The 24,958-nt window shown below is 34.9% G+C and overlaps 5 protein-coding genes and 2 pseudogenes across 5 annotated transcripts in view; 3 read left to right on the top strand and 4 right to left on the bottom strand.

Annotated features, from left to right (window-relative positions):
- Positions 2,167–4,932, top strand: LOC18614167 (O-glucosyltransferase rumi homolog). The gene is made up of 6 exons (XM_018118368.1): positions 2,167–2,328; positions 2,983–3,536; positions 3,659–3,851; positions 4,010–4,074; positions 4,223–4,433; positions 4,561–4,932. The coding sequence occupies exons 1-6, from the start codon at positions 2,167–2,169 to the stop codon at positions 4,930–4,932; spliced, it is 1,557 nt and encodes a 518-aa protein (XP_017973857.1).
- On the top strand, positions 6,997–9,408 carry LOC108661430 (annotated as a pseudogene).
- Positions 9,577–10,999, bottom strand: LOC18614166 (actin-depolymerizing factor 10). The gene is made up of 3 exons (XM_007051785.2): positions 10,772–10,999; positions 9,991–10,256; positions 9,577–9,887 (listed from the first exon to the last, which is right to left on the bottom strand). Exons 1-3 carry the CDS (start codon positions 10,772–10,774, stop codon positions 9,737–9,739), a joined length of 420 nt encoding a protein of 139 aa, XP_007051847.1. The 5' UTR covers positions 10,775–10,999; the 3' UTR covers positions 9,577–9,736.
- LOC18614164 (FT-interacting protein 1) lies at positions 14,990–19,548 on the top strand. Its single transcript, XM_018125879.1, has 2 exons — positions 14,990–15,292; positions 16,314–19,548. Exon 2 carries the CDS (start codon positions 16,388–16,390, stop codon positions 19,397–19,399), a length of 3,012 nt encoding a protein of 1,003 aa, XP_017981368.1. The 5' UTR covers positions 14,990–15,292; positions 16,314–16,387; the 3' UTR covers positions 19,400–19,548.
- LOC18614165 lies at positions 19,458–20,918 on the bottom strand (annotated as a pseudogene).
- LOC18614163 (putative ripening-related protein 2) lies at positions 21,546–22,320 on the bottom strand. Its single transcript, XM_018118362.1, is given in 2 exon segments — positions 21,546–22,214; positions 22,216–22,320. Coding segments are annotated over 2 exon segments (555 nt in total). The 3' UTR covers positions 21,546–21,764.
- Positions 22,907–24,958, bottom strand: part of LOC18614162 (putative ripening-related protein 1) — a 13,380-nt gene continuing 11,328 nt past the window's right edge. Inside the window, exon 2 of the mRNA XM_007051780.2 lies at positions 22,907–24,514. Coding sequence (XP_007051842.2) covers positions 23,202–23,774 — 573 coding nt within the window. The 5' untranslated portion in view covers positions 23,775–24,514 and the 3' untranslated portion in view covers positions 22,907–23,201. The remainder of the gene's footprint in view (positions 24,515–24,958) is intronic.

The following is a 24,958-nucleotide window of genomic DNA, read 5'->3' as shown; positions in this document are numbered from 1 at the left end:
TATATATATATATATATATAGATTTAGATCTAAGTTAAATTGGATTAAGATTAGGATTTAAGGGGTTATTAACCTATAAATAGACCCTCACTTCATTTGTAAATACATACTTGAATAAGATTTTCTTACTTCCTCTAAATACTTTCCCTCATAGTTGTTCTTTTAAGTTATATTTCATAATAATTTTTAGTTTATTATGTTAGAAATTCTTATTAGCTAATTTGAGAGGATTCAAATTTTTTGAAAACCTTTTTAAAAAAGAAATACTTAGATTTTTCATTTAAATTATTATGATATAACCTTTGACTTTTATTCTTATACATTTATGTCAAGGATATAAAAAGTCAAATTTCAAATATATTTATTGTTAACCTTATTTTCATACACTTACATTAAAATTTTAAAAATATTAATTGCTTAACATTAACATTATTAATTTACCACTTAATAGTTCTTGCTTGCTAATTTGAGGGAATATGAATCAGATTACAATGTGTTAAAAAAATATATATGTGTGTATATATATATATTAGATTTTTTACTATTATCATTATACATTTACTTGAATATTTTAAAAAGAATAATTTCGACTTTACATTCTTGGAGACATTTTGAAAATTTTGGAGTTAAGGTTTTTTTAAAAAAATTTTATAATTAATAAAATAGGGATTAAACTAAGAAACGGCTATATTAAGATAACTTAAGATTGAATGGCACCGTTCGTAGAACGAGCGTCACAGAGGTGCTAACCCTTCTCCGTACGTAACCGCACTCCCGAACCCATCTCTAAAAAAAAAAACGTGGACCAGTTCTCGTTTTTTCGACGGACCTAAAATTAATTTAGGACTTCGTCGATTAGAATCGGGTTAATAGATGACCAATCACACCTAGATAAAAAAGATTGGTGGTGACTCCCACACCTTGCGATTTTAATTTTCGCCCCGCGTCTGGCGGACGGGTTCTCGGACCCGCACGTCACGACACAATCAATGCTCTCTACTCCTTCCCTACCTAAATCAACCCCTACACCCATTAAACTACTTTTATGGAATTGATCTTAAATCCCGAGACAGCCTGAAAGCACCTTAGGATCTATTTAATATTTAGGAGGCTTTCCAACTCTTGTTCCCAGAAACTCATGGTATGATTGGTGAACAATAAATGATAGATCCCTAATCTGTTGGTGCCAATGGGAATCCCCAACATAATATCATGGCCTCCCTTTTATCCATCATTTAACTAAAAGCCTTCGTCACAATATTAAAAAGAAACAGAGACAATTGACACCCCGTTTAAGCCCAAGTTTCATCTTGAAAGGTTCCATTGACGCACAATCCCTCCAAAAAAGAACAAAGAGGAACAATTTGTTGGTCTTTTTTTTTATATACCATGCAAATAGGAAAATCTTGCTTTTTCGAGAATTCTGATTTATAGTGAAATTATAATCCAAGACAGCATAGCAGCATTCATTAGCATCGAAGGTATCCTTTGAATAACATAACTTAAACGTTTTTTTTTTAAAGTTCAAGTGTGTATTAATTAGTTAGCTGTTAAAATATATTATTTTGCAAAAACTATTAATTTCATGATCTGTTTTAGTTAAAACCATTAATGTTTGTGGAGATGGGACTGAATTGTTTATCTCAAACCCAACAAAAAATTGCTAGTCTTCATCCTTGTACATTTCTTTACTAGATTCTTTGAATTTGATTAGTCTTAGTACTTTAATCCACCAATAGTTCTATAGAATAGTACCAAACAATAAATTAAAATGAATAATTTAGGAAAAGTATCCAAGTCAAAAACTTAAAAAATCTCTCTCCAGATGAAACTACTATGTAATTCCAAATATAGTTTAGCTAATATCTCATCTTCCTAAATTTTGACAGCATATTTATGGTATATGAGTGTAACTGCAAATGCATTTATTGCATCTTACCTTATATAGATTTAAAATTTAAATTAAACATAGAAGGCAATTGGCTAAAGGAAAGCCCACATACTATACATGGTTTGATTTCCATATTTTTCCCCCCATGTTTTTTCTATATTTATTACGCCACCCAAGCATTGGCTTTTGAATCAAAGCTGTGAATCTTAGCACCACCAAGAGTAATCTCAAATCTGTTTAAGTTTTGCCTCTGAGTTTGTCATCTGCATATTTCCATGGCAAACCATGTTAATGGCTTTTGGCGCCATGGTGATCAATTCCGTGGTTGCTTTTCTAGGGTTGGTCTTGGACGAGTCAAGAGACTGGTTTTCACAACTACTTGCATATTCTTCTTTTTCTTCCTCCTTGCTACTGTCTTGGTTCATTTGATGAATGTGGTAAGTTTCTCCTAAATTCGCTCCCTCTACCATTATTTTCCCTTTGTATCCATCAACTCATGCTAGTATTTTTTATATTAGGTAAAATTTGAAAAAGATGAGATTCGTAACTGTATCTAAAAGTGAATAAATGAAAAACACACTCATTTATTATTAAAACAAATTATTAGATATAACTAATACTGTTATTTTTTATAATCATAAACTAATACAGTTATTTAGATGCAACGAATACTGGTAATACCGGTATTTAGATATTATTAAAATATTTTTAGAATACAAAAACACAATTTAGATCCCTTAATTGTCACTTTGAAATGAATCCTCTTCATTAACATTTGAATTGAATGCACCTTAGGGGCACAGATTTTTTTTCTCATCAAATTTGCAAGGGCAACTACTAGTATGTCTGGCAAACAAGAAGGGGAAAACATGGATGCCCTTAAACATTCTTCATATAATGCATTCAGAGACTGACTCAATTGCTAGTCCATGCTGGCACTATTAACTTAATGTTTAGACAATAAACCCAAGAAGTATGAAATTGTTACTGGAGTATATACATCTAAGGCATTAGATGTCCATATATCAAGTTCTGTTACTAGAAGATTATTGCAACAGCTTAACAGTTTTTTTTGTCTACTTTTTTCTCAGCTTATTATACAACGCAATCCATTTCCCCAGATGATTTCTTCATCACGAAGTAGTACCACAAAACACCTGCCAAGAATTGAAAATCCTTTAAACAGCTCTCATTTAGGATTACGACAGAATCATCCCGATAATTATTCATCGGTATTTGAACCTGATGGATTGTCAACCAAAACATGTCCTAACTACTTCCGGTGGATCCATAATGATTTACAACACTGGAAGAATTCAGGAATTACTAAAAACATGATTGAAAGAGGGAAATTGAGTGCAGAGCTCAGATTAGTAATTGTCAACAGCGAGCTCTTTATGGAGAAGTTTGGCAAGCCCTATCAAACCAGAGATTTGTTTACATTATGGGGCATTTTGCAGCTTTTACAGTTTTACCCTGGAATGCTGCCAGATTTAGACCTTTTGCTCTTTACTGGAGATGAGACAATGATCAAGAAAATGGACTACCAAGAACCTAATTCTACATCACCACCACCGTTGTTCCATTACTGTGGAGAGGAGGATGCACTCGACATTGTGTTCCCTGATTGGACCTTCTGGGGATGGTAAATTCTTGTACAAATTACCATAACACATTAGTATTGGAAAAAAAAAAAAGACAACTACCAAATTTTTATTGCAATATAACTAACCAGCTAGTCTTCTTTACTTTGTTCTGCTCTGGCAGGCCTGAGGTTAATGTAATGCCATGGGAGCAGATGTTAAGTGCAATAAAGAATGGCAGCAAGAGGATCAAGTGGGAAGATAGGGTACCTTATGCCTATTGGAAAGGCAATCCATATGTTTCTTTAGAAAGGAAAGACTTTTGGAAATGCAATCTCTCAAATAAATATGACTGGAATGTTCGTCTTTATGAACAGGTAATTACTTAAAATTGTGTTTTTTTTTTTTGCCATTTTGAGTCTTTGAGAGGCTTCTATAGATTGATTGAAGTCATGAGAAAATTAGCGAATGCCCAAGCCAGAAAATTACAAAATCCAGACATAATTAACAATTTCTTCTTTAAAAAAAATTTCAGAATTGGAGCAGAGAAAATGAAGAAGGGTTCAAACATTCCAAATTGGAAGATCAATGCACCCATAGGTATATGTAAAACTTTTTGTTTTTCATTCTTATTAAAGATTGTTTCTTTGTCTCCTGTATTATAAATTTTTAGTTCTAAAATACTCATCACTCTTTTTCTTTGATACTAATAAGAATTTAATTTTGTTATGGTACAATCTGTACATAGATATAAAATTTATGTAGAAGGAGCAACATGGTCTGTAAGTGAGAAATACATACTAGCATGCGATAGCATGACTTTGATGATAAAGCCTCGATACTATGATTTCTTCTCAAGAAACATGGTGCCAATGCAGCATTACTGGCCCATCCGCAACACAAGCAAATGCAAAGATCTAAAGTTTGCAGTTGAATGGGGCAATAATCACCCTGACAAGGTATATATATACATATATTCTCAGCAAATGAAACATGGATTGGAATGGATTGCCTCCTAAAACTTTTTATGTTTGAAACTTATCTGCTTCATTATATATCATAAGAAGATATGCTTCTCTTTCTCAGGCACAGGCTATTGGGAAGGCAGGAAGCAGACTGATTGAAGAGTTTCTGACAATGCGAAACATATATGATTATATGTTTCATTTGTTGAACGAATATGCCAAGCTCTTGAAATTTAAACCAACAATACCTTCAAAAGCCCGAAGGGTTTGCTGGGAAACCATAACGAGCTCAAAGAAATTGAAAGGTCCATGGAAGGAGTACATGGAGCAGTCGATGGTGAAGTCCCCAAGCGATAAACTTCCATGTGCATTGCTTCCCCCATATGAACCTCAAGCTCTTCAAGCTTTTCTCGACACAAAGGAGAAAATAACTAGGCAAGTGGAGATGTGGCAAATTGAATATTGGAAGAAACTGAATGATAAGAGGCAATAGAGACCTCTTTTTTTGTTTCATTTTCATGGTTATTGTTACCAAATGCAAAAATTATTACCATAGCCTATATATGATTGAACATATCATCTAGAACTTTGTTCGAATTAATTAAAGAGGAAATTGTGAAAAATGGTCATTTTCATAACTTGATTTCAAAAATAGCCATCAAAATAAAATTAATTGTTTTTAGCCATATTTAGCCACGACTTGACAAAAATATCCTTGAAACCATTTCAAATAAATTAAACTATTCATCACAATATCTTCCCATATCCGTCTCTGCTTCCGATTTTTCTCTCTCACCATCTATCTCTTTCTGATTTTATCGATTTATCTCTTCAACATTCGTCTGCTGTGCTCTCGATTTTTCTCTCCCCATGCTTTCAAGATTCCGAGACATGGTTTTGAACTGCTTGGGTGAGTGGCTATTTGGAAAATTTGATTTTAAATGTTTTGGATGAAACTAAAATGATAAAATTGATCTCAGACGTTTAAAATAGCTTTTAATTGAATCAATTTGGGGTCTAGACATCAATAAACTCAAGAATTTAAAATTTATAAACTTAGGGTTTCAAAGAAAATTTTTTTCGATTCTTAGTTGACATAGGTATTTTAGATAAGGTAAATTGTGTTTTGATTCATGAAAACATGTTAGAAAAATTTTAATCGGTGCCAAATCATAAAAGAAAAACAAAAAGAAAATGAAAAGAGTTAAAAAGAATATNTATTTCAAGCATTAAAGTGTAACAAAATTTTTTAAACATGATATATAACAATAATATTTTTTTAACATGGTGTGTAACATGTTTTTGTACATAGCGTGTAACAACAATTTTTTTTTAACATGACGTGTAATAACTTTTTTTTAATCATAACGTGTAATATATTTTTATACATGACATGTAACAATAATGTTTTTTTTTCAACATGATATGTAACAATCTTTTTTAATCATAACATGTAACATGTTTTTGTATATGACGTGTAACAACAATATTTTTTTCAACATGACGTGTAACATCATGTGCACTTGATATGAAGAGGTTAATACATGGCGTATAATATCATGTGCATTTAATGTAAAAAGGTTCATTAAAGGTAATTTTATTCAACTTAGCTAAAAACAGTTAAAATTATACAAAGAGCTATTTTTTAAAATGCCCCTTAATTAAATAGAAGATGGATTCCCATGCCGTCTCAGATTATTTTCGAAATTATTGATGTTCCCTTGTTTCAACAAAAATAAAAAGATAATATGAGTAATATTAACTTCTAGAATAAAATACAAAATCCTCCATAGTAATAATTTAGATGACATACATATGTAATCATGGCGAGAACTGAAAAAAGAAAGGGGATTCTCCTACCATTATATATGATCAGTTAGACTGGGAATTACTTGAGATACAAAGAAAGCTAAAAGCAGAGGAATAATTCTCACAAATAAAAACCTTAGATTGTAAAGGAAAATGCCTCCTTTGACGATGTCCAGGCTCATCTGACTTGGACTTGTTGCTTGTAACTATCAACTTGAATGCCATCCAATTATCTCTTGAACTTGTCCGCGGAGCTTGCATAACCTATACCACAATCAACATTGCAGCCGATTTAATTGTAACAAAGTTTTTTAGAGATGAAAATTTCAGAATCAAAGCTAAATGTTACAAAGTTTATTTGCAAGCATTTAGAATAAAGTAATTTGAATGTTTAATCAAAATATGATAATTAAATTGCGTCATGTTTCATTTAAAAATTAATACCGCATGTATGATAAATGTCTCTAAAAGTATTTAATGATAAATGTTTCCAAAGTCCTTTGAACAACATAACTTAGTTTAGCTGTTAAAATAAATGCATTTTGCAGAAACATTTAATTCCATGATCTGTCTTAGTTAAAATTATGTAGTGTTTTTAGGTATGGGACCCCAATAAAAAATTGCCACCCTTCATCCTTGTTCATTTCCTTAACTAGATTTTTTGAATTTGATTATTCTTAATACTTTAATCCACCAACCAATAGAATGGTACCAAACAATAAATTAAAATGAATAACTTAGGCAAAGGATGCAATTGTCAAGAACTAAAAATGTCTCTCCAGACTACACTGTACAAGTAATTCCAAATTTAATTTAAGTTAATATGTTATCTTCTTAAATGTTGATAGCATATTTATGGTATATGAGTGTGCAACTGGAAATGCTTTTCTCGCATCTAACCTTGTATAGATTATTGGTCAAAATACCTACAAAATCCTTATATTAATACATTTTGTTCAATTTAATTTTTATAATCAAAATTAAAACAATTCTTTGACTTAGTCTTTCTCCCTAACGATATCTAATTTTACGATTAAAAGGAGTGATGTCAGCACTAATGTGACGTTGATGTGACACACTTTAGTGACATGGCACCGACATGATGATGTGGTAGTGTTACATGGCATCAACAAGATGATATAGCAGTATCTCGTGGCACTAATATAATGATGTGGTCATGCTGACGCAGCACTAACATAATAATATATCATTGTCACGTGACAAATAAATTTTCAAAAAAAAAATTTATGTCACATCATAAGAATTAAAATAAATAAAAATGTGTACTATGAAGATTAAATTGAACAAAATTGAGGTATTGAATGACTAAATTAAAAAAAATATTTAAAAAATATAAATATTTAAATAGATAATAGACATACTTATTAATAAGTTAAATGTTTAAGTATAAAAGATTTATAATGTTACAAATATATATATATATATATATATTTTTTTTTTTTTCTTAGTTGTATCTAAATTTATCTACTGCATAAAGGTGTTAGATTTTTTCATGGCAGTCATACTGATGAAGTCTGTGGTTGCTTTTCCGAGGTTGGTCTTGGACGGGTCAACAGACCTAATGCTACATCACCACCACAGCTGTTTCACTATTGTGGATAAGAGGATGCACTAAACATTGTGTTTCTGACTGGATCTTTTGGGGATAGTAAATTCTTGTACATATTACCATAACACATTGGTATTGGGGAAAAGAAAGGAAAAAGAAAACTACCAATTTTTTATTGCAATAATTAACCAGCTGGTCTTCTTTACTTTGTTTTGCTCTGGCAAGGTTGAGGTTAATGCAATGCCATGGAAGCAGATGCTAAGTGCAATAAAGAATGGCAGCATGAGGATCAAGTGGGAGGATAGGGTTCCTTATGCCTATTGGGCAATCCATATGTTTCTTTAGAAAGAAAAGACCTTCTAAAATGCAACCGCTCAGATAAATACGACTGAAATGCTCACCTTTATACTCAGGAAATTACTGAAAATTGTGTTTCTTTTACCACTTTGAGTCTTTGATGGTCTTCTATAGATGGATTGATTGAAGTCATAAGAAAATTAGCTAATGCCCAAGCCAGAAAATTACAAAGTCTAGACATAATTAACAATTTCTTTCTTAAAAAAAAATTCAGGATTGGACCAAAGAAAATGAAGAAGGTTTCAAGCATTCTATATTGGAAGATCAGTGCACCCATAGGTATATGTGAAACCTTTCTTATCTCATTCTTATTGAAGGTTATTTCTTTATTTTCTTTATTATAAATTTCAGTTTTAAAATACTCATTACTCTTTTTTGTTGATACTAATAAAGATTTTGAATTTTGCTATGGTACCATCTATACAAAGATATAAAACTTATGTAGGAATGACATGGTTTGCAAGTGAGAAATACATACTAGCATGCAATAGCATGACCTTGATGATAAAGCCTCGATACTATGATTTCTTCTCGAGAAACATGGTGGCAATGCAACATTATTGGCCCACCCGCAACACAAGCAAATGCAGAGATCTAAAGTTTGCAGTTGAATGGGGCAATAATCACCCTGACAAGGTATATATATACATATATTCTCAGCAAATGGAACATGGATTGAAATGGATTGCATCCCAAAATTTTTTTTGTCTGCTTCTTTATATATAATTCACAGCCCTTTTATCTCATAAGAAGACAGGCGATTGGGAAGGCAGGAAGTAAATTAATTGAAGAGTTTCTTACAATGCAAAACATATATGTTTATATGTTTCATTTGTTGAACAAATATGCCAAGCTCTTGAAATTTAAACCAACAATACCTTCCAAAGCCCAAAGGGTCTGCTCAGAAACCATTGCATGCTAAAAGAAAGTGACAGGTTTATGGAAGGAGTACATGGAGCAGTCAATGGTGAAGTCCCCTAGTGATAAACTTCCATGCGCATTGCCTCCCCCATATGAACCTCAAGCTCTTCAAGCTTTTCTCGACACAAAGGAGATAGCAACTAGGCAAATTGGAGGCGTGGCAGACTGAATATTGGAAGTAACTAAATGATAAAAAGCAATAGACACATCTCTTTTTGTTTCATTTTCATGGTCTTTGTTACCAAATAAACAAATTATTACCATAACATGTGATTGAACATATCATATGGTACTTTTGTCCGAATTAATTAAATATTATACGAATTCACAAACAGTCAACAGATTATTTTCAAAATTAATGATGTTTCTTTATTTTAATAAAAATTAAAAAAAGTAATATGAGTAATATTAACTTCTAGAATAAAGTACAAAATCCTCCATAACAATAATTTCAGGAGATATTCATATGTAATCATGGCGAAATCTAAAAAACTGAGAGATTCTTTTACCATTATATATTATCAGTTAGACTGGGAATCACTTGAGGTACAAAGAAAGTTAAAAACAGGCAAATAACTCTCACAAATAAAGACTATAAATTGTAAAGGAAAATGCCTTTGATGGAAGTAGTGATATGGAATTAGAGAGCTCGTCCTTTGACGATGTCCAAGCTCATCTCACTTGGATCTGTTGCTTGCAACTCAACTTGGATGCCATCCAACTGTCTCTTGAATTTGTCCTTGGAGCTTGCATAAAGCATCTTACTCCTCACCCTTGATGTGTCAGGTGACCTATACCACAAACAACATTGCAACCGTTTTAATTGTAACAAGCCTTCAAAAATTGAACGAAGAGAAACAAGGTGTTGGGTTTTTCTTTTTGGTTTTCATATACCATGCAAAGAAGAAAATCTTGCTTTTTTGACAATTCTCATTCGTAGTGAAATTATAATCAAAGACAGCATAGCGGCATTCATTAGCAGGCAAGGAGTTGGTGAAATCGTCATAAGTTGCTCCTGGACTCCCCAGCTTCTCTACAATCACCTGTTGCGTCTTCTCGTCAATCTTGAAGACAATATACCGATGGTTCCTTTTTGCTTTTAGTTCCAAGAACTTCAACTTGCACTCATCGTTCATGGCCATTCCAGATGATGAATTTGCCTATACCACCATATATACATACAATGTGACGCTAAATTAAAGCAACTGTTTTTCCATTAAACTATGATTCTAGAAATTGGATTAAGATGCAAATGAAAGTAAAGCTTCTCCTCCTCCTGATTTAACTAAACTTTGAAAAGCAGGTCCTGTGGATATATTCAATCCCAAAAAATTTCATGCTCTTACCTTTGGAAGGATAATGAACTTGAATCACTTGTCCAATTGAACAAGTTTTTCAGCAGTCAAGAATCAAAGCTAAACGTTACAAAGTTTATTTGCAAGTATTTAGAACGAAATAATGTGAATGTCTAATCAAAACATGATAATTAAATTACGTTAAATTAATTTCTTGTAGAAATTAAAGCACGTGATTATAAATATTGACATCAATTCTTTATACATGCATACATACATAATGAACACTAAAATACAATGACTTCCATCGTTCTTGTCCTTTTCATAGTTATTACAAAAAGTCATAAAGAATGAATTGAGAGAGAGGTTTGGGAGCATACCATTTTGTTCTCCAACGAAGGACAAACGTTTTAATTTGCAGCAGTGAGAAGAGGCAAATAGAGGGTAACAACTGAGAGGATCTGTAACAAAGAGAAGATCAGAAAAGAAAAGAAATCGAATGTCTGGTTATGATTAGGCATAAGAAGGGGGGGTTTCTTGTGAGGAGGGAAGAAATTGAGAAAGCTAGAGGCAGGGGAGGAGAGATTTTTGAGGGGAAAAATAAGGGTTAGAATTCTTTGTTTTTCTGATCACGTTCAACATTAAACTTCCATGTTGCCACGTTGTGGGTGCATTTCCTTGCCCTTGTGCTTTTACCCATTTTAGGTCACCACATGTGATCATCAAACTGTTAGATTTAAGGATTAAATATTCCTAATTTAGGGTATTTCGTATTGTTAACCTTAATCTTCCTTGTAATTCGCATGTCGGTTACTTAATTTAGCAACATTATCAAAAGTAACAGCATACTTTAATTTTCCATTACAGCTTAAGTCCCAATTTTTTAGGCATCCAATTCTAAATTCTGAATGATGCATAGCACAAAATTAGCTAATTAACCAATCTTCTATTCGTGTGAATTAATTTATTATTAATTCATCAAAGTGATTAAACTAATTTTCGATAAGCAGCAATCATAGTGATAAGTTCATTAAATCATTAGAATAAATTTGGAATTTATCCTGGAAAAAAAAATCCATGCACATTAATTTAATATAAAAACATCCGTATAGTGATATATCTATACGTACAATATATGTATATTAATTAATTATTGTGAATATAATGTTATATATAATGTGGAATTTGTTGACCAGTAAAACTTTGATTGCATATGGGACCTCAGTGGGTATTATATTGTGGTTATTATTATTAGTTCCACCTTGATTAACAACAAACAACTATAACGCATGCTTAGAAAGAACAAACAAATTAAAATAATAAAGCAGACCTCATGTTCCTCAACAAAATTGTACTTAATTAGTTTTCTCCAATGCAATCGGCTCATGATCTTCAGAGACTTTTTGCACAATAAAAAACTAACTAGGACGAATATTTAATTTAGATGCCGTCACGAAGTTTCTTTTCTGTCACATTCTACTTGGTTTAATTAATCACTAGTATAAGTTATAGGATAAGATTAAAATGAAGTTAGGTAGGTAGCAGAAAACTAAAGAAATAAACATTTTGTATGTTCAATGAAGTTGACTTTGATGATAATCAGAAAGGGTAAATCATGTTTAATGGTACTCTTCATTTGCTTGCTAAATAAATACATCTTTCTTTGAAAGTTGAACCTGTGATGAAAGCCATTTGAAATTTTGCAAACAATACCTGTGATGAAAAGGTTGAGGCGAGGTAATTTACTAATTTGGGGAAGGAAAAAGTAAAGGAGCTAATATAAAATACGCAAAAGGGTTCTCAAAACAACATTTCAGCAACTGTATTTGAAGAATTCATTAGAGTTTATAAAATATGTATTGAATTTTTAAGACGAATGTCTAATTTAAAAGCTTTTTTTATTTTTTATTTTTTTGAATTATCAACCGTACAAAAAGCTAATGAAAGTCTTTAACATGCTCCTAAAGACATTTTACAGCGAAAATACCTCTCAGAATCAAAACAACCAAGAAAAGGGGAGAGAAAAACTGCGCAAGACAGACAGAAATCCCTTGCTTTTCAAAAAAAAAGAAAAACTGCACAAGACAGACAGAAATCCCTTGCCCAAAAAACTACCCAAAACCAATATAGAAACAGCCCCAAACATGACAAAGCATGTCCCAATCAGAAGAAAACAACAGCACCGCAGAGCTGCACTAACCGAAAAGCCACCATCAGTAGAAGCGACCTCCCAGAACAGAGGAACACCCCGAAAAGCGAAGGCACAAACAGAGAACACCACAACCTCATAAGCATGATCTTCACACAGCAGTCCATCCTCAATGAAAATAAAGAGCAATGCCAGGATCGGGATGAACCCTCATCCAACAATTTTAGAAAGTCAATTAATAATAAGTGAAGTGACTATTAGTATATTTATATGCCTATAATATCTTTAACTTAAGAGATTTGAGATTTTTTTTATTATCATTTTAATATTTTTCTTCACATGTAAAAATAACGGATTTATCACGTGATAACTTATCAAGGAGAGAACAGCAACAAGAAGAACAGTATCTGCTCTGATATCATATTAAATATTTAAAACATATATCCAATTTAAAATCAATTAACAATATGTGAAATGATTTTTCCTTCTTTTTGTCAAATTAAAATATCATTTTTTTCCTATGTTTTCTTTCCTTCTCGGTCCTCACCAAATGCTAGAAAAAGGTCGTTGCAATTTTGTGAAGCTATAATAATGAAACTGTGGAACCCTTCTTAAAGACATTGATTAATTAACCACCTAAACATACCCAACCATTAATTTGTCATAATGTGAAATTGAATAAATCTTTTCTGATACTCCTTCAATACAAATTTGCAACTTGACATTACTCTGAAATTGATTTGAGAGTTTGACATATTTCTCATAAAGAAATGATGGTATGAAACGATACCGTTTCATGTAAAGAATATTCCATACTAACAATCCAAAAATTCCCATTCCTAATAATATTAACCACAAGTAGAGGATAGAAGCTTTCTATTCATACTTCTTATAACAATATGTTTGCTAGGAGGAGAAGGGGAAAGAAAGTAATGGGTGGAAGAAAATTCTTTTTTTTTTTTTTGGTTTGGTAAGAAAGAAATAAGATAGGACAAAAAAATAGACGTTAATGATGTGAATGTAATTATTCAAATTTATATAAAAGATTTAAATTTAATCACTATTAGTAATTTAAATTTAAATTTTTGAAAGACATGATTTAGTTGATTTAGGTTAGAAAATTACTAAATCAACAGTATTTGAACCTAAATCCTTACAATTGAGATTTTTTTTATATTACTATAAGTAATTAGTATTTTTTTGTTTAAAATATTAACTAAGCTAATTAAGATTCCTTATGAATGTTAGTTTACACTCACCAACCATGCTTTCTTTGTCTAGGATGAGACCCTTTAACTAAAAAGTTCTCCTTTACCAAAAAGAAAAGGACAATGCATTTGTTTGCTTCATCTCTTTTTATTATATTTGTGCTTTCTTTTTATTTTAATTTGTTGTTGATTACAAAAAAATGTGAAAAATGAGTGGAGAAAATAAATTATCACATTGATTGGCTCCTAAACCCACCGGAAAAGGCAGCATGGTCCCACATAATGTTAATATTATTATTCTGATTGTGGGTGGCTTCCCCGATTTCCCTTGATTGCCCCTCCTTTTTAGTACGCAATTCCTCACTTTAGTAATAAGATAAGAGGCCAAATCAGTAATTTGGTGACCTTTCTAGCCCAACTTATCCACTTATTTATTAATCCATCAAAATTCAAAAAGCACAGAAAAAAGAGAAAATCATAATAATATTATAAATTAAGTGTCCAACGCGTTGGCCAATTATTATTTTTTTGGCATTTATATCAAATCGAAAAGTCCAATTTGGCTTAATTTTACAACATTTTTTCTACTCTGGTAGGGTTTCCTCGCTTATTTTCTTTTTCACGAAACGATAACTACGTCTTTGATTTTTTAAAATACTTTGAATGGTTCTAAAATTATATTAACATTTAAGAATTATTAAATAAAATTATGTGTTCACCAAAACTTCAATGAGGTTTTGATAAAATAATTTAAATATATTTTACGCACAACAAGAAATAAATATCTTTCAGTCGCATGCATGATGATGTAATGAGATTTTTTTATTGATTTAAAAATTAATACAATTTAAATAACAAAGCTTTCAACGCTTACGTCTGTAAAGTTTACTTGAGTAAAATATTAATTGACCCCTAAACATTTAAATTAATAACTTTTTCATTAATAAAAAATGTATCAAATTGACCATACAGATTTATATTTGGTGTACAATTAATGTATAATTTTTATATATTATTGATGAATTAAATATTATCATCTCATGAATAAATAAATTTAAAAATAATAACTCTCCAAATAAATATTTCTAAGAAAAAAAACCTTTTTTTCTTACTCTAAATTGACACGTGTCGTTAAAAGGAAGCGAGTACAGTGAATCGGAGCATTCAGGAGTGTTGAAAATTTGAAAGTACGTTACACCGTATCGTTGTCGTATAAGGATAGGAGAGGGAAACAAAACAACAAACGGAAGCTGAATAACTAAACAGTAAACAAGACCTACACTTTCCCTCTCAGTTTCCTACTCGCCTTCTCCCTGTTTTTCTCTTTCTTTTTATTTTCTTGTTTCTTTCTTCCTCGTCAAAAGGGGAATCATTTAACTCGTTTTCGACGACTCTCCTTCTCTCAGTCAACGAATTTTCCAGAAATCTAACTCCCCGTTTGGTTATTTGATCACCTTCTCTGCTAAGTTTCTCATGCGCTGATCATATAGCTCGAGCTCCCTTTCACTTTCACATCCGAAGCCTTTCATCTTTTAAAAACAGAGGTCAGTTTGGTCTCTTTAATTTTCTTAGTCTTTTCTTCAGATTCGATGATTTTATTGTTTTTTAAAGTTTATTTGAAAGTTTTTGCAGCTTTTGATTATCTGATTGTTGGGTGTTTTCGTTTCTATTGCTTTGAAACCAAAGCAGAAAAGTTTGTTCTTTCTTTCTTTGTTTAGTTTTGCAAAAAGAAAAACATTTCTGGGAAAAGCTTTCATGGAGGAAAATTTTGTTCTTGGAAAGTGAAGAAAAAGGGTATTTGAATGATTCTAGACATTCATGTCTCCTTTTTGGTGTTGGGAACGTGATTCTGAAGGCTTAAAAGGATTCTTTGTTTCTTTTTATTTTACTTTTTTATTCTAATTTTCTTGTATTACTTTTTTTTTTTTGGGGTCATAGATTCTTATGTGAAGCTAAAAGTATGGAACCTTTTACACCGAATCTTGCTTTAGTTTGAAAAGATTTCATAGAATTATTTCCGCCTTTATCTCTGTGTGGATTGGAATCTTATTATTTGTTTTTTTTTTCTTTTCCTTTTATAATTTGACATCGTGAAATTAAGATTATATTTGGCTGGCGTGTCCACAAATTTGAAGAAATTAAATGGAAAAAATTGATTGGGGTTTAATGCTAATTCTCATGTTCAAAAGCTTAAGCTTGGCTTTATCAAGTGCTTATAAAGGGAAAACAAATAAATACTATAGACTTAGGCTTTGATCTTACTAATTTTCTTATGACAGCTTTATGTTCTAACATGGAAATAATGAGTAAGCCGTTCCCCCTTTTTCTTTTAAGGGGGGGGGGGGGAGGTGAAAAGTATGCTCTTGTTCGTTGCATTTATTTTCTTGTGCCTTTTTGCATTTGAATTGGTTTCATCCCTCCTATTTTGCTTTTCTTACATGTTTCTGGACAGAAGTTCATCTGTTTTAGATTGATACATGCAAAGTGCTTGATGCTTCTTGTCAATATCTATCTATGATTCACTTTTCATCATTGTTGAACTATTTGTTTTCCACCCTTTTTCAGGTATTGTTTTATTTCCTGCCAATTCCTGATAGCAGCTACAGTGTTTTCCTTTTCTACTTTCATTAAAATAAACCATGAGTAGTTTCAAGTTAGGGGTGGAGGTGGTGGGTGCCCATGACCTTGTAGCCAAAGATGGGCAGGGTTCATCTAATCCCTTTGTGGAGCTCCATTTCGATGACCAGAGATTCCGCACCACTACTAAAGAAAAAGATCTCAATCCAGTCTGGAATGAAAGTTTCTATTTCAACATCTCAGATCCAAACAACTTATCCCACCTCCCTCTTGAAGCCTATGTTTACAACCATAACAAAGCAAACAATGTGAAAACCTGTCTTGGGAAGGTTCGCCTCACTGGAACATCATTTGTGCCATACTCTGATGCAGTTGTTTTGCACTACCCTCTTGAAAAACGAAGCATTTTCTCCCGCGTAAAAGGAGAGCTTGGTTTGAAAGTATTTGTTACTAATGACCCTTCAATCAAATCCTCAAATCCACTTCCAGCTATGGAATCCTCTCTGCATACAGATGTAGACTCCCATTATGCTACAATACCAAAATCAGTCCCAAATTCATTTCCCAAAGAGAAAACTGACAAAAGACGCACTTTTCATCATCTTTCAAATGCAAACCAGTCACAACAAAAGCAAAATTTTCCCTCAGTACCACCGCAACAAATGAATTCTGGAGTCCATGAGATGAAATCTGGAAAGCAGCCTCCGCAAATATTTCAAATGTTCTCAGGTTCATCGTCACAACCACTTGATTATGCTCTTAAAGAGACAAGCCCATTCCTTGGAGGAGGACAAATTGTTGGAGGCCGTGTCATACGTGGAGACAGGCCAGCCAGCACCTATGACCTTGTTGAACAGATGAGATACCTTTTTGTACGAGTGGTAAAAGCCCAAGATCTTCCGTCAAAAGATGTGGCTGGCAGCCTTGATCCATACGTTGAAGTAAAAGTTGGAAACTATAAAGGAATCACAAAGCATTATGAGAAGAAACAAAATCCTGAATGGAATCAGGTGTTTGCCTTTGCAAGGGACACACTGCAGACATCTGTGCTGGAAGTTATTCTCAAGGACAAGGATTTAGTGAAAGATGACTTTGTTGGGATCGTGCGCTTTGATCTCCATGAGGTTCCCACAAGGGTTCCACCCGATAGTCCATTGGCTCCAGAATGGTATCGGCTAGAGGACAAGAAAGGAGAGAAAAAGAAAGGGGAACTGATGCTTGCAGTTTGGTATGGCACACAGGCTGACGAGGCTTTTCCTGATGCCTGGCACTCAGATGCTATTGCTCCTGGTGATAGCACTGCAATTGCCTCCACATATATCCGTTCAAAAGTTTATCACTCTCCAAGATTGTGGTATGTCCGTGTTACTGTTATTGAGGCACAAGACCTTGTTGCAGCTGACAAGAACAGGTTTCCTGATGCATATGTTAAGGTTCAGCTTGGTAACCAGATCTTAAAGACAAAATCGGTTCAACCTCGAAATTCGAATCCAATATGGAAGGAGGAGTTTATGTTTGTTGCTTCCGAACCCTTTGAAGAGCATCTGATTTTTTCAGTTGAAGATCGTGTGGGTCCTAATAAGGATGAGACGATCGGAAAAGCTGTTATACCATTGAACTCCGTTGATAGGCGTGCTGATGATCGAAATATCCGTACCCGGTGGTACAACCTGGAGAAGTCTTTATCTGATGCAATGGATGGGGATCATGCAAAGAAGGATAAATTTCATAGTAGGCTCCATGTTTGTGTTTGTCTTGATGGAGGATACCACGTGCTTGATGAGTCAACTCAGTATAGCAGTGATCTCCGGCCAACAGCAAAGCAGCTTTGGAAGCCATCAATTGGTGTTTTGGAACTTGGAATTCTGAATGCTGATGGGCTCCAGCCAATGAAAACAAGAGAAGGAAAAGGTACATCAGATACGTATTGTGTAGCAAAGTACGGCCACAAATGGGTTCGTACTCGAACTATAGTTAATAGCCTGAACCCAAAATATAATGAGCAGTACACGTGGGAAGTTTATGATCCAGCCACAGTTCTCACTGTGGGGGTCTTTGATAACTGTCAGATCAGTGGTTCTGATGGTAATAAAGATATGAAAATTGGAAAGGTCCGGATTCGTATATCTACACTAGAAACTGGTCGGGTTTACACACACTCTTACCCGCTGCTGGTTCTCCACCCTTCTGGTGTCAAGAAAATTGGTGAACTACATTTGGCAATACGATTTTCATACACATCAATGCTTAATATGATGTTTCAATACTCACGACCCCTTTTGCCAAAGATGCACTACAAAAGGCCATTGAGTGTGATACAGCAGGACATGCTGCGACACCAGGCTGTGACCATTGTGGCAGCTCGGCTTGGTCGGGCTGAACCTCCACTCAGGAGAGAAGTAGTTGAATATATGTCTGATGCAGATGCCCACCTTTGGAGCATGAGGCGCAGCAAGGCAAACTTTTTACGCCTAACATCAGTTTTCTCAGGATTATTTTCAGTCGGAAAATGGTTTGGTGAAGTTTGCATGTGGAAGAACCCTATTACAACAGTGCTGGTGCATGTCCTGTTTGTAATGCTTGTGTGTTTCCCAGAGCTGATTTTACCAACAGTTTTCCTATACATGTTTCTAATAGGGGTTTGGAATTATCGTCGTCGGCCAAGGTACCCTCCTCACATGAACACAAGTCTCTCTTGTGCAGATGCAGTTTCTCCTGATGAACTAGATGAAGAATTTGAGACCTTTCCTGCATCAAGGAGCTCAGATATAATTCGTGTGAGGTATGATCGTTTAAGGAGTGTGGCAGGGCGAATTCAGACTGTGGTGGGTGACATAGCTACACAAGGTGAGCGGCTTCAGGCACTCCTAAATTGGCGGGATCCTCGTGCCACAACTATATTTGTGATATTCTGTCTTGTGGCAGCAATTGTTTTGTATGTGACACCTTTCCAGGTCCTTGCTCTTCTAGCTGGGTTTTACATCATGAGGCATCCCAGGTTCCGCCACAAGACACCTGCAGCACCAATTAATTTCTTCCGTCGTCTGCCTGCAAGGACAGATAGTATGCTGTGAATAGGTTGTGGGATTTGCAGGCAAATGTCAGTTTTAGATTCTGGTTGTAAAGCCTTGGTTTTTTTTTGTTGCCTGTTGTATGTTGGTGAATGCACTTGGAGCTTTATGCATTAAACATTAGCTTTATAAATTCCAAGTTTTGTTCCCAACAGTACGCAAGAATCAGATAGGTGATGAGCTTGAATTAACTGTAAGAAACAGTCACCATATTGTCGTACTGGCAGCCTGTGTATTAATTTTGCAATGTTCTCTTCGCAGTGTTGGTGGCTGAATTAGTTACTGATGGCGGGTGCTTGGACCAAATTCTCTTCCCCAGGGCTTGAAGTTTGTGATGACTGACCTCACTGGCCCCTGTCATCATCAATTGGAAAGGGAAAGGCTTAATTGACGAGTTTTCACTTTTGTATGCCTTGGATCATTCATTTACAGTTCTCATAGGTTTATTTTATTCAGTTTTAAAGTGAATCAAAATCTTGCTTTCCCTCGAATGACTGTCAACGCCCCATGAAACTACATCCTCGTAGCAGAAGAGGTAAACATAGATATGTTCCTGCTTTGAACATTGTAGATGCTGAAATCCAACCATGTTATGCATCAGACCATTGTATATCCATTCTACCCCATTGACTTTGGGGCACTCCCAAGGCATTCCAGACACCTCCTGAGGCGCGAACGATGTAGTTACCACAAGGTTGCTCGTAATCGTGAGTAGAATCACAACCGGCTCTAGAGTCACATTGATCAACAACCTTCGCCGTAACACTTTTTCCATTGCCATGGATGCTGATGTGCTTGGTACATCTCGTCGGTGGTCAAACCATCCTGTCGAAAGGGCCACCAGAAGTTCATCATCCGAGTAGTACCGATTGTCACATGCAGATGGCCTTCCACCATTTCCACCACGATTGAAGCTTCTGAGAGTCAGGTTTGCCTTTGGGCGGCTTGACACTTGTGGTGAACAATAGTAAACGTCGTAAATCTCGCCTTCCGCGCAACAGGCAGAGCTCTGCCTCTCTTACCACGCCACTGGGATTGCAAGCACAAGTCTCCACGTCCAGAATAAAAAAGTTTGTGACAAGAAAAAGAAAGCAGATGAGAAGGAAGATATTTGAACAAATATGGCTATTCATCTTCTACTTCTACCTGTTGGTCTTGAGAGGAAACCAGGATAGTTGGTCGGGTTTATATAGAGATGGGAGTGTCTATGCCATAAAATAGCTGCCATTGAGGTAATTCTAGAATATCACGACAATTTTACAGGTCTAATTTTCCAAGAATTGTACTATTCCATTAGCTATACCGATGCAGAGCCTACCGGCATAATATAAAATCAATCAAAATTTCTTATAGAGCGTGATAAATTTCCTCGCTCTAGCAGCCCCGCATGTAATCGTAATCTGAAATTTTGTAATCATACCCTCAAAACTATTGTATTGGCAAAAAATTGAAGTAATTGGAGAAGAAAAAACTGGAATTAAAACAGAATAAAATCCAAAAGTTATTGTGTTGTACCCTTGGAATCATTTCTGTACACAGGTCTTTCATTTTTATTTTATTCAGCTTTAAGGTGAATTTAAATCTTGCTTCTCCATTAATGACTGTCAAGTGTCAACGCCAACGCCTTATGAAGTTTGATATCCTCATAGCAGAAGAAGTAGAAGAGATGGGTATTTTTTCCTTTCGAAGGTGAAGGTGCGAAAGGTGTGTTAAAAAAACGGGGGATAATGATGGTTCACAGCCTTCGAAATAGCACTTGTCTTCGATTACGGAAGAACCGACCAGATGTTGAATGTTGATTAAACCCATATGTGAGGCAAAGTCTAGTGGTTCTGAAGAAATCAGAAGAAAAGCAAAAAAGAAAAATGCAGGGTCACTGGGAAGTAAAAACACTTGGACAAACTTGCTTCTTCTTTTCTTAATTTGTTCTAGCTCTGATTTCTTGGTTGTCTCCTATCTTCGTTTGTGATAGGTTGACATTGATCAATAAGTTGAAATTGGCCGTACACCCGATGTAGTGATGAATTCCTCATCCAAAAGAAAAAGGAGAAAGATGTAGAGATCAATTTTCTGGCCTCATCTATAGATTCTAGAATCAAATTACCACAATTTTAATTCAATATCAGAAACGAAAAGCCCATAAAAGCCAGATTCTCAAACGATCAATGCGTAATTGGAAAAGAAGGCTACTTTAAGCTACTCAAATAAGCTACACCCTAAGTGATTGATATTTTCCTATTTAGTTGAGCTTCTAGGCTTAAGAGGTTGAAATCACTATACTCACCAGGCAAATTTAACTTGCTAACAATTCCCCGTTTATCAAAGATGAAAAATAAAAGGCAGAGCTTTCCCCGATTTGCATTATAGATTATGCATCAGACCAATGTATATCCCTTGCACCCCACTGACTTCGGGGCACTCCCAAGGCATCCCAGACAGCTTCTGTGGTTCGAACAATGTTGTTACCACTAGGGGGCTCGTACAGATTAGCAGCATCACAGCCCACTCTGGAATCGCACTGATCAATAACCTTAGCCGTAACCCACTTTCCATTGCCATAGATGTTAATAAAATGATTACATCTTTTTCCGTTGCGGAACCATACAGTTGAAAGCGCCACCACAAGTTCATAATCATTGTGGTACTGATTGTCGCATTCGGATGGTAGGTCGCCATCTCCGCCACGATCAAAGCTTCTGAGAGTCAGGTTTGCCTTTGTACGGCTCGACACTTTCGATGAACAATAGTAAATATCGTAAAGATGGCCTTCTACGCAGCAGGCAGAGCTGTCTTGCGTGTTACATCCGCCTGGAAGCTGGAGGAGGCCTTTATCCTTCTATTTGGCCGCTGGACTTGCATCTGCGAGTATCCATTTCAACAATAAAACAATGTGTCAAGAAAAAGAAAGCAGAGAAGGAAGACATTAGGACAAACCAGCTTGTTCATCTTCTACCTTTAGTCTTGTGAGGAAACCTGAGTAGATATGCTGGGATTTATCTAGAAACGCGTGCATGCCGCCAAATAGCTACCTTGTAATTCAAGATCACGACAATTTTATTGGCCTATTTTACGAGAATTCCAACGTTTCTTTTAGAAATACATTATGCAGATCCTGCCACCATATCTAAAATCAAATTAAATGGCGTCATACGTATCATGGAGAAGGAAGAAACAGAAATCATAACAGAACAAAAGTTTTAATAGGTGTCGATTGTGTCATTACTGATCATTAGATTAACCTTTAGTTTTGTTCTTTGTGTCCTTATTTAGAAGTCCTTGGTTAATTCAACATTAACCGTACGTGGAGTGTCCGTCAGGAATTCGAGTGAATCTTATCCAATTTCCAGAATCTCAGCTTTGAATCGAAGCACTTGAAGGGAAGTGGGGTGTCACAGATTTGGAATTTTGACCCAAAATCTCGGTAAACATGAAATCAGTATTTGACTGCATCGATTGGGGCAGAAATCAATATTATGAAATAAATAACAAAAGGAGTTCAAGGACATAAACTTACAAACCAAGAAAATATGCATTGGGAGAAATTAAATACAACTACAACTTGAAACAGATCAAAGGTAAAAGCTGAAATTAAAAAGGAGGTGGATATAGATATACTGTCACAAAGCCTTACTTATTGTAAGCATTAGCCTAACAAACATAAACTAGACTTAATTAATCTCTTGATCAGAGTGGGATTTGATTTCAGGTCCTCGAGATAAGGACCAAGCTTCATACCAGCTAAATTCACATCTTCATGTATCATTGTTCTCTATGCTTTAAACGTTACAGATATGACGAAAATCAATCATGCATCAGACCAGTAGACTTCCATACCACCCCATTGATCTTCAGGCACTCCCAAGGCCTTCCAGACTGCATCTGAGGCATCAACGATGTTGTTATCGCATGGGGGCTGGTAACTATGATCAGCATCGCAACCCATTGTCGAGTCACATTCATCAACTACCTTAGCTTTAACACTCTTTCCATTACCATAAATGTTAATAAAGTTGAGGCATCTTTTTTTGTTGTTGAACCATCCGGTTGAAAGTGCAACCACAAGTTCTGAATCCTTGTGGTACTTGTTGTCACATTCAGATGGTGCACCACCATCCTCTCCGCTATCGAAGCCGTTGAGTGTCAGGGTTGCCTTAGTATGGTTCGAAACTTCTGGTGAACACTTGTAAATGTCATAAAGCTTGCCCTCTACGCAGCAGTCGGAGTCATGGTCTCTGTTACATTCCCCAGGAGGCTTTTTCCCTTTTATCTTGCCACTTGGCTTGCAAGTCTTTGTCGTTGCTTCAACAATAAAACAGTCTGTAACAATCAAGAGAGAGCAGACGAGAAGAGAGACAGTAGAACCAACCTTCCTGCTCATTTTCTCTACTTGTTTTACTGTTTCTTGTGTTCGGTGAGGAAAACATCAAGAGGTGGGGAGTTATATAGAAACGAGCAATGGTTGCTTCTCAAGACATCTGACGTGTAATTTAAGATTAGGACAAGTTTACAGTCTGTTTTTCCGAGGAAACCCCACCATTACATTAGAAATATCGTATGAGTTACGCCAACAGTTAAGTAACACCGGAAAGAACAACTGCAATCATTACAGGGTTAAAAATCATCATGTTTTTTTTTTTTGAAAGTTGATATGACAGAGGAAACCAAAAGTTCGCATCTGGAGAAGTTACAAACTGATTCAGGTCTGTTACTCTCATATTAGAGAATAACAATCCTCAGTCACCACAGCATCTATACACAAAAGACTATACAAACCATTAGTGATCAGTGAGCCTCCCAAGTAAAGAACGACAAAACCAGCCCCTGTACCTTTCCAGAAAACAAAAAAAAGAAAAGCAATTCCTAACACGGGTAAAACACAACTGGTAAAAAGGTTCATCAATACTGTACACAACATTAAATCTCTACACAGCACTAAGCAACTAAACAGAAACATGAAATCGAAACACAAAACAAGCCTTCCCCATTAACACCAGTACTCCCTAGGTGGCTATAACAAAAAGAACCCGAGTAGTTTTTTTTTAGATTTGGGGAAGGGGAAAAAGAACCCGAGCAGTTAACACCCTCTAAATTCTGAAGTTGCTCTTCATAAAATATCACCTTTGTCGTGACGTGCGGGTCCGAATACCCGTCCGCCAGACGCGGGCGAAAATTAAATGGTGTGTGGGAGTCGCCACCAATCTTTTATTTTTAGGTGTGATTGGTCACCTATTAACCCGGTTCTTAATCGCCGAAGTCCTAAATTAATTTTAGGTCCGTCGAAAGAACGAGAACTGGTCCACGTTTTTTTTAGAGATGGGTTCGGGAGTGCGGTTACGCACGGAGAAGGGTTAGCACCTCCGTGACGGCCGTTCTACGAACGGTACCATTTAATCTTAAGTTATCTTAATATAACCTTTTCTTAGTTTAATCCCTATTTTTATTAATTAAATTTTATTGAATTGTCAGACTGAGTTTTTCACTTGGTTTTACATATGCATATGATGCAAGTGTAGAATGATGTCGTGACTTGTTTAATTTAAATGATGGAGTCGGTAATCTTTT

This window comes from Theobroma cacao, chromosome 1 (assembly GCF_000208745.1).
Source record: "Theobroma cacao cultivar B97-61/B2 chromosome 1, Criollo_cocoa_genome_V2, whole genome shotgun sequence".
Taxonomy (NCBI): domain Eukaryota; kingdom Viridiplantae; phylum Streptophyta; class Magnoliopsida; order Malvales; family Malvaceae; genus Theobroma; species Theobroma cacao.
This window is presented reverse-complemented; position numbering and strand designations above follow the sequence as displayed.

Excerpts from the sequence above, each read along its gene's own strand:
- LOC18614167 (XM_018118368.1), top strand. The coding sequence starts at position 2,167 with ATGGCAAACCATGTTAATGGCTTTTGGCGCCATGGTGATCAATTCCGT. Across the intron at positions 2,329-2,982 it reads TGGTTCATTTGATGAATGTG|CTTATTATACAACGCAATCC; the intron begins GTAAGTTTCTCC and ends CTTTTTTCTCAG. Across the intron at positions 4,075-4,222 it reads GAAGATCAATGCACCCATAG|ATATAAAATTTATGTAGAAG; the intron begins GTATATGTAAAA and ends ATCTGTACATAG.
- LOC18614166 (XM_007051785.2), bottom strand. Across the intron at positions 9,888-9,990 it reads AAGATTTTCTTCTTTGCATG|GTCACCTGACACATCAAGGG; the intron begins GTATATGAAAAC and ends TTTGTGGTATAG.
- LOC18614164 (XM_018125879.1), top strand. The coding sequence starts at position 16,388 with ATGAGTAGTTTCAAGTTAGGGGTGGAGGTGGTGGGTGCCCATGACCTT.